General features: G+C 45.7%; 1 protein-coding gene across 1 annotated transcript in view; it reads left to right on the forward strand.

Annotated features, from left to right (window-relative positions):
• The window catches only part of SCML4 (Scm polycomb group protein like 4), a 66,649-nt gene that overhangs the window by 13,347 nt on the left and 39,325 nt on the right, over positions 1-13,977 (forward strand). Inside the window, exon 3 of the mRNA XM_085056216.1 lies at positions 9,371-9,576. Coding sequence (XP_084912342.1) covers positions 9,376-9,576 — 201 coding nt within the window. The 5' untranslated portion in view covers positions 9,371-9,375. The remainder of the gene's footprint in view (positions 1-9,370; positions 9,577-13,977) is intronic.

Genomic DNA, 13,977 nt, shown 5'->3' on the forward strand with positions numbered 1-13,977 from the left:
AGGCTGTCTCCCTGGAGTCTTCTCTTCTCCAGACTGAACTCCCTCACCCTATCTCCTTAGGAGAGGTGCTCCAGCCCTGTGGTCATCTTTGTGACCCTTCTCTGGACTTTCTCCAACAGGTCCACATTGTTATGTTGGGATCCCCAGAGCTGGGTGCAGCACTCCAGGTGGGTCTCACCAGAGCAGAGCAGACGGACAGAATCACCTTCCTCACCCTGCTGGTCATGCTGCTCTGGATGAGCCCAGGATAGAGTTGGTTTTCTGGGATGTGAGCGCACACTGCCAAATCGTGCTGAGCTTCTTGTCAACCAACACCTCCAGGTCCTTTTCAGGGCTGCTCTGAATCCATTCTCATCCTGTGTGTGTGTTTTGAATTGCCCCAGCCAAGGTGCAGAACCTTGCACTTGGCCTTGTTGAACTTCATGAGGTTCACACAGTCCCACCTCTCAAGCCTCCCAAGGTCCCACTGGATGACATCCCTTCCCTCCAGTGTGTCCACTGCACTGCACAGCTTGGTGTCATTGGCAAATTTGGTGAGGGTGCCCTCAATCTCGCTTCAGTGTCACCAACAAAGATGTTAAATACTGACCATCTCAACACCCACCCCTGAGAATTGCAGTCTTCACTTATCTCCACATGGACATCGAGCTATTGACCGTAACTTTCTGAGTTTCAATGTCCAGCTAATTCCATAGTCACTGAGTGGTCCATCTACCAACTTCCTGCCTCTCAAGTGTAGTGGTAAGGATGTCATGTGGGACAATGTCACATGATTTACACAAGACCAAGTGATTAAAGCTTCTGGCTTCTGCACAAGACAGAGAAGATGAGAAAGGAACTAACTGAATTAGAAAGATAGATTGGTGCTTTCTTTGCTGGTCTAAAGGTTGTAAATAAATAAGATATTGCTTTGTGTGCCTGTGGTTCAGGAGGGTTAGTTTGTTTATTGCACAAGTTCCCTGGTAACTAATGGCAGGAGAGGACTTCTGGAAAGCAACTTGTAAATTACACTGGCAAGGTGTGTGATCAGAAACCTGGGTATTTCAACTTGGCTGAACACGTGAAACAGGACCTGCTAAAATACAAAACTCAGTTTAAATTAAATTGCTGGTTCCGAATCACAGCCTCAGTTTTATAGGTTGAACATCCACATATTTACAAATCAGAAAGATTTGTTCCAGTGTCATATAATTAATTAATTAATGTCAGACATACTGGGCATTTTGGAACCTCCAGCATTTGGAGCTGAGGAAATTGGAGCATCTCGGGGTTGGAAATCACACCTGGTAGGTCAGGGAGAGAAGAATTATGTGCTCTGCGTTACAGTCCTCCCAGTCACTGGAAAAGTCACTTGGTCCCAGACTGCATATGGTAGAGGCAAGGTAGCAGAGAAGAAAGTTGGAAGCTGATTGCAGCCTAGAAAGGGAACAGCCCTTCATTACGCCTCCCTAAGTTCTGGAGGGATGCTGGGAAAGGATGCAGAGTCTCATGAGCCACCTAAGCAGGATTATAATGGCTGTGGAGGCAGTGAGGGAGAGAACCTATCTCCTTTGGAGACTTTGCAGCCTGTCAGCACCAAGGGGAGGATGCTCTGATGAGGTGGGGAAGGTGAGGAGATGAAGTGAAGATAGGCTGATAGGAAAGCTGGGCAAGCACAGCTTGAAAGTCTGCAGGAACATCTACTTGTATAATAAATACCAAAATTATAACACTCAGCCCTCAGCCTTAGCTCTCCATACTGCCTCTTCAAGACCTCCAAGGGAGTTTTGTACAGCTCCTGGACAGGTTGCCCAGCAGTCCACTTCATTTTACCACCCTCAGGATTTCAGGACAGGGGATTTTAAGAAGGTCTTTTAGCAAAATAAAATGGCATCTGTGCATACACAGAAGCTGAGGCAGGCTGTCTCAGGGTAGTGAGAGGCAGGATCCAAGTTATTTTTTGGGACCTTGTCTTGCAAATGGTAAACCACAGCCTGAGGCAAAGAGCTGCAAGTGTAACCCCACCCACTCCTGCAGCTCACCAAAGGTGGACACTAAGTCCAGGCACTGTTTTTCTTCTTGTTTCTCTGCAATATCATAAGTGGGGCTACTAGCTCCACATAAGAGAGACAGAGAAGGAAGGGATTGCCTTTGCTTTGTCCCTTTTTTGTGCACATTTGGCTTGACGACCCCAGCAGAGTGACCCCTGCCACTCACATGGCCTTGCCGCATCCATTTTTCACATCTTTCCTTTGGTGCTCTGCCTGTGCTCTCTCACTCTCCATAAAGTTTCATTCCCCCAACTCCCTGCTACAGGCTTCTCATCTGCAACAAAAACGTCAGGCCAAATGAAGAAAGGTAAGATCAGGAGGCGAGGCTGGCCTCAGCTGCTCCTGGGGGTCCCATTCTCGCCAGGGTTTTCAAGTTCTTCTGGCTCATTAAGCAAACCTGAGTGAGAAGGGGCATGCAGCTACTGCTCTACCTGCTGTCACCAGGGTGCTATCCTTCAAAAGAACACCTCCTCAAGGACAGTACTGTCACTGCTGATGAATTTAACTTAAAAAAAAATAATCAGGCTCTAAGAAGACACTAGGAACCATTTTCCCTTTCTTTTGCTCTTAATAACAACAAAAGGCACAGACACCATCAATACTTTTTGTCTGGATTTTGAAGAATCCTGCGTTTTTTCCTATCAGCTCCCTGTCTCTTCATTAAGGCAGCCAGATGGTGAGAGGGAGAAGAGGGCAGGATACAGCACAGACACTGCTTGCATGATGTCCAGTCCTTTCCCATCCCAGGGCAGCAACTGAAAATAGCAGGACCTGCACTCAGCACCTGAAGAGCAAGCCTGCTGCAGGATGCCTTCTGCCAATCCTGAGCCAGGAGCAGCCAGAAAAGCACCTGTGGCAGAATCATTGCTGGGGTTTTGCTGCACTGAGACACATTTGCAAGAGTGAAAAGGTGTGTCCTTGCTTTAACTCAGTTTGATTTGGATCCTCTGACAAATTATTTTGTAAAGTGCTATGCAGTTGCTATTGGAGGGTAACCTTCAGCACATGCTGGAGACATACAGGTGGAAAGAGCTGAAAACAGCTGCAAAAAGAAATGTGCCATTTTCCAAGACGTGAAAGCCAAGCAGCAGAGTGCCACCCATGCCCAGACTGGTTGCTGCACCTCCTTCATCTCCCATGGGGCAGGACACAAAGTCTGTCACAGCATTTAAAAGAACAGCCCTAGCTAGTTTCCTGAGCAGAGGAGAGAAGGATGCTTGGTTGTCTATAGACTGATGACATTGGTGACCTGTAACTGCCTGATTCTGGTGTCTGAGAGTCTGTAATGTCTCACAAGATTTTTTCCCAGCATGGAAACTTTTATACTGTGTATTCTGCAGTCATTGTCTGTTAAGAGCACAACTGAGGTCTCACATGTCTGTCTCTTACACATTTCCACTACACCTGCAAGCCTTTGTACCCATTGCTCTTGTGCTCCATGAGGTCTGTTTGAAACAAGTCAACAAGCTCTAAAGTCATGTGAGGACTGAAGGAGAGCATGAGTCTGTGAACACATGAACCCTTACTCTGCAGGAAAGTAGACTAAATAAACAAACCAGCTTCTTGCCATGCATATCTCAGTCACAAAGTGATGTCACTGAAGGAAAATTGTCATCTCCCACAGTGCCTCTGGCTGACATGGTGGCTCCAGGGCAAGGAAGGTCCACACAGTGATGGATGCCAGTATCTATTGTTTTGGATGATGCAACTAGTTTCAGTTCTATCAAGGAGAGTTAAATTTCTTCTGTGCTGCAAGGAGATGATCATTTAGGGCTACCACCTCTAACAAGAGACTACAGCTCATTAGAAATCCATGACTTTACAGTCCAGAACATAAACACATTCACCCCTCTTACCCAGGAAGCTTGGATTTTTGCTCCCAAAAAGGCAGTTCTTTCCTCTGCAATGCAATGTACTATTAACCAGGAATACAGGACAACACAGAGAACTGACCACTGCACATTGGCATGAGAGAACACGTGGGATTCACATGGGCATTGTAGATATCTAGACATTTGTTTTTCTGGACTAATTTTATAATCAGAAGAAGCAAGCACACATAGGATATGATAAACCTCACCCTAGTGTAAGGTATAAAATAGACAAGTCAAACCCAACTTTTAGGAATGAGATAAATTCTGGTTTAAGATACCTAAATACAGACATCTACAAGGAATGGACAAACTGGACCTGATCAGTGGACCCTAGAGCCACTGAAGCCACAACAAACTACATTTAAATCTGGATAGCTGAATGACTTCATACCTTCAACCATATTGGCCACATCTCCACTGGCACCATGGCAGGTCAGGCATCCAGCACCCATTGAGACACCTGTGTCTGTGTGTCTGAATGTAGACATTCAGGTGTCCTAATCTGTTACTGAATTACTCCCTACAGCTAAGTCTGCTTGTCTAAAACAGTCATGAAGTGCCTCAGATGACCTGAGGTGTGTAAGATATTCTGGCAGATGTGACATAGGGTATCACATTAAAATGACCAGAGGCTCCTGTACTGAGGTGAAGATAAACTGGGGTTTTGAAATTAGGTGGGATGAATCCCATTTTTGGTTCCCATATCCAGCACAGATATTTGTGTTGTTTCTTTTCTTGAATGATTGATTTGGGAAAACAGGCCTGTCTACTTATATCGTGTTAGATGGAGAGTCTCAAGAATTTTATACAGAAACACTCTTCTTGGGGACAAAATCAGCGAGACAGTCTCTCAGAGAAGCAGCTTCTCATTTCAATCCCCAAAGCAATAGGCAAGAAAAGAGAAGAGGTTTGCAAATCACTGTAAAAGAACTTTGGGCCACAGATCAAAATTATCCTGACCTTTCTTTGAGCAATGGTGAAATGGGTGTTCACCATGAGAGGTCATTAGGCAATCACATTCAGACATGCAGACAATATTGGCTCAATGCTTTTATTAGTAAAAATTCCTACTGTCTGCTTCACTAAACTCTTACCTTTCATGTGCTCTGCGGTGCTACTTTGGTATTCACGATGAAGAGATGCGTAATGTGTCATGTCCCTGAATTCTCCCCAGGAGGAGCAGGCAGGTATAAAGCTTGGCTTCCAGATCTGACAGTGCTTTTCTTTTTGCTCACCTACTCCTCAGACCATCATCTCTGAGCGGTCACAGTCAAAGGGCTGCCCTGCTGTGCACAGAGGAAGAGGGAAAAATAGTCATGTTACTGAGTGGAAAGTATCCCCTCCCTCTTGTTTAACAAGGTGATATTCCCCCACAAATGTGCTTTCCTGAACAATATCAGAAGAAAAGACAGACAAGATCACAAGTTTACCTCTTTTCCACACACAGCTGTTGGATATGTAGATCTGTGAGACAGGAAGCTCTGGGGGAGTCAAGAGTTGGAGGCAGGGCTGCAAACCCTGACAGGCACTCCTGGGTCAGAGTCTTTCTGCAGCTGGGAGCAATGGGTGTAAGGGGAAGGAAGGGTAATCTCCTTCAGCTGCTGTGGAATGGGCACATTTTCTACTTGACTGCATCCCTGCATCTTCCTTTGGCTTACAGCAGGAATTGCCTGTTCCTTCCCTATGTGTCATCCCTGTGCCAGTCCAGGCACAGGTTCGCAAGAGACCTGGTATAAACCAAGTTTAAATGATCATCCCGTGGAATTACCAACATAAAATTTAATGTGGTATTTTTACCTTCAATCCTTGCAGTTACTGGAGTGCAGGTTAAAAGCTGCATTTACTGCAGACATTTATTTTTATTAAGAATGGATCTTTGCAGTCCATCAAAAACACTCAGCTTGGGATGAAATGCACTGCAGCTCCCTCTGCTCTCAGCTGTAGTTTCCAGCACAGTAATCTGCATTGCTAATTGTACAGCATATCCACCAACACATGGTGCAAGGCATGGATGGTGCAAAGCATGGGCTCTTAGAAACATCCTACAGCTCACCAGTGTTGGCCTAGGGAATGTTTTCTCTCCACCCCTGGCATCCCACGGGGGCAGACTGCTGTGCACTGGGTGCTCCTCAGGATCCTCTGAGGTCACAGCAGAACCTCTGCTGCCAGAGGGGATGAGACTTCACCCTTCCTGCAATGCTTGCCCAGGTGTCAAGGTGGGGAGAGGTGTTTCCCTGCTGCCTCCTCTCTGGGATCTGAGAGCGCAATGTGGAAGGCAGGGTTGGAAATTATATTTCCAGATGACAGTGTTTGAGAGACAAGTAGGGAGAGGTTACCCTGTGCCTAGCCCCACATTAAGTGACGAGAAGCCATAAATGTAGTTTCCTGCTGTTATTTTTAAACTGAGAATACAAAAGTGGTAGACCCAGGTCAGACTGAACCTGCACCATCCTTGGCCATCCAAAGCTAATGCCTTTGGGAAAGTGCAAGGACAGGGCAAACATATACTGATTTCCCCCCCAAAGCATTCGCCCGGGCTATTTGTACTACAGTGATTTCCTGAACTGAGGTGGTGCCTTTATCAGTAGCCTATAATTTGCTTCCTTGAATTTGCCCTTAAATTTCATCCAACTCTCATAACTTGCCTTGAACCCACCAAGCTTTCCAGCACTGAGCTGCAGGTCAAGCTCGGGCTGTGGCAGCAGTCAGAGCTGCCCTAGGAAAGTCATTCCAAGGTAACATCCTGACTTTGTTGGGGGGCAATCAGACAAACCTCTGTGTCCCTCTGACCCCTCTGGCCAACCTGCAATTTGACTGCATTTTTTTCCAGCCTGCCCCAGTGCCTCCTCCTGGCTGTCAGGGAAGGTCGTGCTGTCACCCCGCACTGTCAGGCAGAGGCAGTATTTGCATGTCTGCTGCCCTCCCCTGCTGCTGGGGATCTGCAGCAGTGTGACAGAAAATGCTGCCAAAGGCACTCACAGTTCCCTTAGCACACAAGGAAGGAGAATCAAGTCATGGTTGGGCTTGTAATTAAAGGTATTAACAACAGCGTGTATACTGAAGTTGACAATGCCTTTGCTATATAAATTCAAGTACGCTACACTGATATCCTTTTGTGCACAGTTCATCTGGGTCTTGTGTGTCAGTGCATGTGCTGAAGAGCTCTAAGAGGTTTTGGAAGGGCTCTAAGAGGTTTTGCACAGTGCCACAAGTGTTGGGAGTGGAGAAACAGGACAAAAACCTGTGATTGCTAATGTTTAGCAATTTCCTGACCACCAGGTATTTAATACCTCACCAGCTGCAAAAAGACATTTCAGCCAAAGAAGTGCCCTGGGTCAGGACCTCTTTTGCTTTAGGAACTGATAACTCAGAGTTGCTGAGGTGTCACGAGCTACTTGTACCACCAGAGGAGAATATGACACAGGCAATGCAGTGTGGTGCTCAGTGCAGGTGCACAGCCTCTCTCTCACAGACCCATGGCCACCAGTGGCCCCTTCTGCAGGAACCACTCCCTTTCCCAAGCAGGGAGCAAACCTGGGCTGGGCTTGTCTTCCTCAGCCTCTGCCAAGCTCCTCTGCAAAGGTTCATCTTGCTAGGTTTTATGTTAAGCAGACCAAAATGCAGAGCTTGAAGCGCTGGGCTTTCAGTGTGTTTTGGTGCCAAATCCAGTGTAATTGTTGCATTTCCTTTCCCTGCTGACCTCCCTGCCTGCAGACAGCCTGTAATGTAAGATCCTGGGAATGTTTTGTTTTGGGAGGTGGAAGAGACACTGAGGATGTCTGTCAGAAAGCACTACAGGGAGGAAAATGAACACTGCTGAAGAGAGAAGGAAAGCAGTGATGCTCAGGATAGACTGGGCCTTTCCATTTAACCCCTGATGTGGCAAGCCTGATGCTTTTAGTCCTGAAAGGACACTCTCTGAGACTTTTCTCTGGTAAAAAAAGAGCCCTGTGGCAGGCTTTCATGGGGTTCCCGAGCTGGCTGAGCATGCCTGGAGAATGAGTGCAGCCACAGTGGCTCTGGACAACATGGTAAATCAGGTACTGCAAGTTTGCTCTGCTCTGATGTTTGACATTCAGTATTTGCATGAGAGTTTTAGGCAGGTGGGGTTGAAGACTGGAAATTTTATAGTCAATCTATAAGTGCCACCATATTTAGTGGATCTGTCTGAACAGAGCAGATACCCCTAGCATTATTAAAACCACACAGTGTTAGCATATTGCAAATAAATACATTTACTGGAGGGTCGGGCTGGGAGCCCCCTACTTCTTTATCCTACGGGAGATTGTGTAAACTACAGAGGGGATAAGACCAGAAAAGTGTGTTTCTTTTTGGTTAGTCATGCTTACAAAGTTTTAACTAGGCATAACTTATTTGCCTTTGAAACAAAGAAGCCCCCTGCTGCATATACTTGTCACCAGAAGCCCTTACCAAGTGGTACCCTTCCCACTATGTGAGTGAGCAACCCCAATTTCATTCCCAGCAATGCCAGCTCTGATCACACTGGGTTCTGAAATTGTGAAATTTGAAGTGCTCTGAGAAATGTGTAGATTTTATGGTTTACAGATTCTGTAAAAAATTGTATTTGTTTGTAGTAATAAACAAACCTTTATTTGCTTTATGTAGAGGATGCTCTTGAACCACATCTTTAAGTTTTCCCCGTTGCTGAGAAAGCTATGAGCCTGCTATGTAAAAAATTCAGAAAGCAGGGAGTCTTCCATTATCACTGACCTGAGGGAGCATGAATTTGAAAACATTAGCCATTGCAAGGCTTATCATAAAAGTATGAGAATTGCTTAGTCCTTTATATCTAGCAATATATGCAGGCAGGACTGGGACCACCAGTCTGCCCACTTGCAGGAAATCAAATGTCTCGACAAACCAACATTGAAAACATATTTCTACAGTTGTTGTTGGTTTTTTTTAATTAACCTTTGCTAGTAGGTGACTCTTACTAGAAGCTGTGACGAATGCCATCTATTCCCTTGGTACTCTGTGTATGGCTGTATATTTGTTTTCTTTATTAAAATCTGGACAGAAGAAAATGGCCCAGATTGTACTCCATTACCCCTGCTCAACTTCAGCAGCTGCATGGAGTTGTGGGGAAGTAACTGTGTTAATGGAGTAAATCCAAAAGCTCACTACTACCATGCTTGGTAACAGATGTTACAAGATTGCAGAGAGGAAAAGCTGGGCAATTTCCCTCTCCCTCTCACCATCTACTGTACTCATGGTCAGGAGAGGGGAATGGCAATGATCAGGGCTTTGTCCAGCTTTGGAGAAGCTGAACCAGCTGTGGTCAGGTGAATCCACCCAGGATCACACATCTGTGGTGTGTTTCTTGCCACTCTGATCAGCGGTAACAGGGAAAATGACAGAATTGAGAAAAACTCCTTCAGATTAAAAACAAAAATTAAAATGAAAATTGAATAAATAATTGGTGTTTGTTTGCTTTTTCTCTCCCAGGGCAGATGAGCCACCCGCCGTGCCTGGACCCCAGCCTGGCTGCCGGGGAGATGCAGTCCCCCAGGATGGCAGGGAGGAAGCGAGGGCGGCCCCCGCTCCAGCCAGCGCCCATTAAAATGGCTGTTCACAACCTATTCTCGGCACCAGCCGGGGCTCTGCCCGTCATGAAGATCCCAAAGAAGAGAGGGAGAAAACCTGGCCACAAGGTAGATGCATCACTTTCACATTCCTTCTCCAACTCCTGCTGGTTTTCATACATTTTCTCCTAGAACATTAGCTGAAATGCAAGAACTGAAGCAAAGCTGTGCAAGCCTGGGGCAGAGCAATTAAAAAAAAAAAAATTTAAAAAAAAAAAAGTTTCTCTTCTACCCGAGCTGGTGAAAAAATCACAGAATCATAGAATGTGCTAAGTTGGAGGGGATCCTTTAGGATCACTGAGCCCAACTCCTGGTCCTGCACAGGACACTCCAAGAACCACACCATATATATTTTTCAAAGTTTAAAACAATTTTAATTTGGTCTGTTTGAAAATAACTTGTCTCCCACAGTGTTGGTTGGGATGGCTGCACACCTTCAGAGAAGTGTTTCTCATTTGTCACTTTTTTCTTCTCTCACTAACAATGATTAGAAATTGAACAAACTGAAGAGAAGGAAAGGAATACGGGAGAATGGAAATAAAAGGAGGGGGGGAAAGTCAATTTTCAAAGGAAAAAAGAAAAGAGGGGCATTTCAGAAAAATAATTAGATTTCACTTTATTTGTCTGCTCACTGCCCAGCTCTCTGTGCAACTCTGGGGCAAAGGAAGAAATAAAGAAAGACAGGAACCCCTGGTGCCTTAAGCCCCTCCAATGCTGCCAGAGGGCTGAGTCTCTCCCACCACACCACCTGCAGTGAGCTCAGTGATGCCTCACTGCATGCAGTGCCACTCTGATGCTTCACACCAGGCAAAAATGGGACTGTGATGCTGGGGGGAGGAGAATTTATTCTGGGGAGTGAAATTGAGCTACATCGTAGTGAGGGGTCTTGTGGTCAGTAGATTGCTCTGTTAATGTCTTTGTCCCCAGCCAGCTCAGGGCACTGTACATGTTTGCTGTGCCTGTTCCTTGTTTTTCACAAGGGTGGGTACAGACATGCAGGCTGTTACACAAGGAGGGCAAAGTGCTGACTGTTAGAAAATAAGAGCTGCTTAAGTTCCTGGTGTCAAGACAGAAAAGTGAATAAAACAATCAGGGTGTGCACAAGGCTGACCCTGCCTTCCCTGGAGAAGGTCTTGGCCAAGGTGTTGCCTGTCTCTTCCCTTGGTTTCTCCTGGTTCATGGGAGGCAACAAGATCCCATGCACGGTGCTGCTGGCTGAGTTTTGGACACAGGGACCAATTGTTTGGTTCCTCTGATCCTTGGATTTGAGCTTAATCTAGAGCAGGTTACCCTCATCTTTGCTTTTCCTCTCCTGCCAGACCTTCTTCCTCCTATCCCCTAACCTCCATCCATCTAGCCTCCTCTCTCCTTTCCAGGCAAGCCCTCTTCTCCACCCCTCAGCATCTCACCTCTAGAATTCCCTAATTCTCCACACGGCCCTGTAAAACAACTTCTGCAGTAGCTGCCAGTCCCTCAGTCCTTATGCTTTCTCCTTATCCTCTGCCCTCTCCTGTGTCTTTCCATGCTCTCCTGTCTTCATCCATACTCCTCTCTGCTATGGGAGCACATTTCCATGTGTGCTGCAAACACACCTTGCATGACCAAGGGACAGTTCCAGCTGCAGTTTCCCATTTGAAAAGCTTTCACTTTCGTAATGGGAATGGTGTAACAGCAGTGGCCAAGCAGAGCCAACCTGGCAGCAGTCTCAGGTGTCCCTTTTGGGAATAAACATGAATTTTATAGCAGGACTCCAAAATAGAGGTCCAAGCTAAGACTGGGGCAAATGCTCAAGTGTTTTGTAAAATGTGGGATATGGAAATACTTTTTATTTTTCACTTCCATATCAGGATAAAACTCCAGGATGGAAACATCTGAATTGCTTTACTTGAGGTATTTGTTATAACATGTTTATTATTTATTATACTTATTTATTTCAAGTAATTTAGTTATTTTCAGTAAAGCTGAGTGACTTGTAGACTCTTTAGACCAAAGCCATCCAAGTCTGGATAATAATACTTGTAGATGTGCTGAAATTGAGTCTTTGAGGTGATTGAGTGATTAGCCAAATACCACAATGACCTTGTATACAGGGTTTTGTCAAACCCCATCCCTTCTGTCCCTGCTTGTCTTGGTGACCCTTACTGCATTTATATTTGATTTGTATTTTGAACAAAAAAAAAAAAAAGCTGGGGATTATGTTCTGTTCTACCCCAAATATACCCACCCACCTGGAAAAACTCTTTCATCAACAACCACATATCTATAAATGGGAGAAGTGGGAGACTTCAGTTCCTGGAAATGCTGCAGTGACACTGTGCTTTGGACCTACATGGCCAAGCATTTGGTTGCTCTGTCCCCCTCTTCTTCCAAAGGGAAGTTTTTTCCCTGGCTGGGTACCACACACTCCTCCTTGTCCCCAGGCACTTAGCGAGTAGGCAACAGCATCCCTCCTTTGGCAGTGGATCTGTGATGATGTTCTTTCTTGGTGAGCGTGGCACATCAAAAGCCATCCTTTTATAACCAATGGCTTAGGTGGATGGAGCTGACACTCAGGAGCTGCACATCTGTGGCATCTGGCCTGATGCTGTTGATGTGCGCTGAAGGATTCGTACGCCAAAGCGATGTTTTCCGTGAGGTGCCTTTGTACGCTGTGTGCTCAGCTGAAGGGAACCCCTCTCCATCAAAAACACTTCCCCAGTGTGAGTCAAAGATTACATCTTTTGATGGGGAATTCTGGCTTGATTTAATTAGCTTGATAATTGTATGACTTTCAGATACCATGAGACTTAAATGCATTTTAAAAAATGACTCCCTGCCCAAATGGCAGACGACCAAGTTCTTTATAGCAACCAGATAGCTGAATTATTACAGAACAGATGGAAAAATACTTCTGAATTTTTAGGAAACTAGGAATTTACAGCCTAGATTTAAATTTATTTTGACTGAGATGTGAATAACAGACATTTTTAATCACATGCACTTTATAGACAGGTGACCCATTGCCTGTTTTCATTGATACTAGAGCGAATATCTATGTCTTCCTGAAATGACATTTCATCACACTTCATCACCAAGAGAAGTATTTTCCTTGCTATCCTGTTTATTTTTTCACAGCTTTGGCTATAAAATTTCATCAGCTGTTTTTCCAAAAACTGTTTTGTACCTTATGTGGAGCTATTTGCCATAAAATGTTACATTTCCCCAAAACACAATATTCTTTCTGATTGTCAAAATCTCTGGGAAAAAGCCTATTCTGGCAGCCGGGGGGGAGGTTAGTAGATGGATGGGTTTTATTTCTCTGGCTGTGAGTGAAAACAGCCCTGAAGAGCTGCCTGGAAAGCCTGCACAAGGGAAGGGGTTGTTAGAATCCTGCAGGGATTCTCTGTGTTAGAGGGCATTGGAGGGACATGCACACGGGGCAGCACTGCAGCAAAGGCCACCAAGTCCCTCCCAGAGGGCAACAAAGCCATGGGACCTCTGGGCAACTTGAGGGCAGTTTGTCCCTCTGTGCAACCAAAGCAGCTCCCACCTAGGGAGGTGACCCCAGCCCAGATCAGCCAGGGCCTTGCACAGCTCCTACCAGGCGGGGTGGGCAGTGAGAGTCACACGTGTGGAGTGACAATTTCCATTATGGGGCATTTACCATTCCCTGGTGCCTGAGAAGTCAATACTAATGATGACAAATAAGCAGTCAGGATTTGGACACATTTGGAATGAGATTGCACAGACAACCTTAAAGTGTCCTGTTTATTCACCTGTCCCATGATACAGCCTTGGATTTCAAGGTTGTATACACTCCTGCCAAGGTTACCTGCCTCATTCACTGTGAAATGCTGATGGGATGTAGGAGGCTGAGTGCATCAAATGCTTGCATCATTTGCTGTGCAAAAGGTTATTGCATGACACAAGAAGAAAAGGTGGGAAAGACCTTGGACTGTGTTTTCCCTTTGCTAGCTGACTCCCCATCTCACCCCCAGTGACTGGGCTTGTGTTATGCTGAGCCTTCTCACTCACAGCCAAATGCACAGAGCCATGGTCCCCAAAACATGTGCTCAGAAGCTCTGTGCTTCCCTGGTGTAGGTTTCATGGCAACCTTCTGTCCAGCCATCAGAAGTCCACATGGCTTCCAATGTGCAGTAAGGCTCAGACACTCACCTTACTGCACATTTGCAGGGGCTGGAGATTGTTCTCTCTCCAGCAGCAAAAGCTCTCATTGCCAAGATATGCCTCTGCCCTCCTGTCTGGAAGGAAAAAGGCCCATGGGGATGGGGTCAACCCCAGCCTTTTCTAGCAATTGTTTTTTCAGGACAAGGGACAACTGGTACAGGGGAGCAGGGAGACATAAAAATGAGAACCTGTATCTAAGTTGTTTCAGAAAACTGCAGGGGAAGATTGTATTGTGGTTCATCGTGTTTCTTTTCCATGTATTTTACTGTACAAGCTGGCAGAGAGCTTCTTCAAAATTAAAAA

This window comes from Lichenostomus cassidix, chromosome 3 (genome assembly GCF_008360975.1).
Source record: "Lichenostomus cassidix isolate B80296 chromosome 3, HeHo_3.0, whole genome shotgun sequence".
NCBI classification, from domain to species: domain Eukaryota; kingdom Metazoa; phylum Chordata; class Aves; order Passeriformes; family Meliphagidae; genus Lichenostomus; species Lichenostomus cassidix.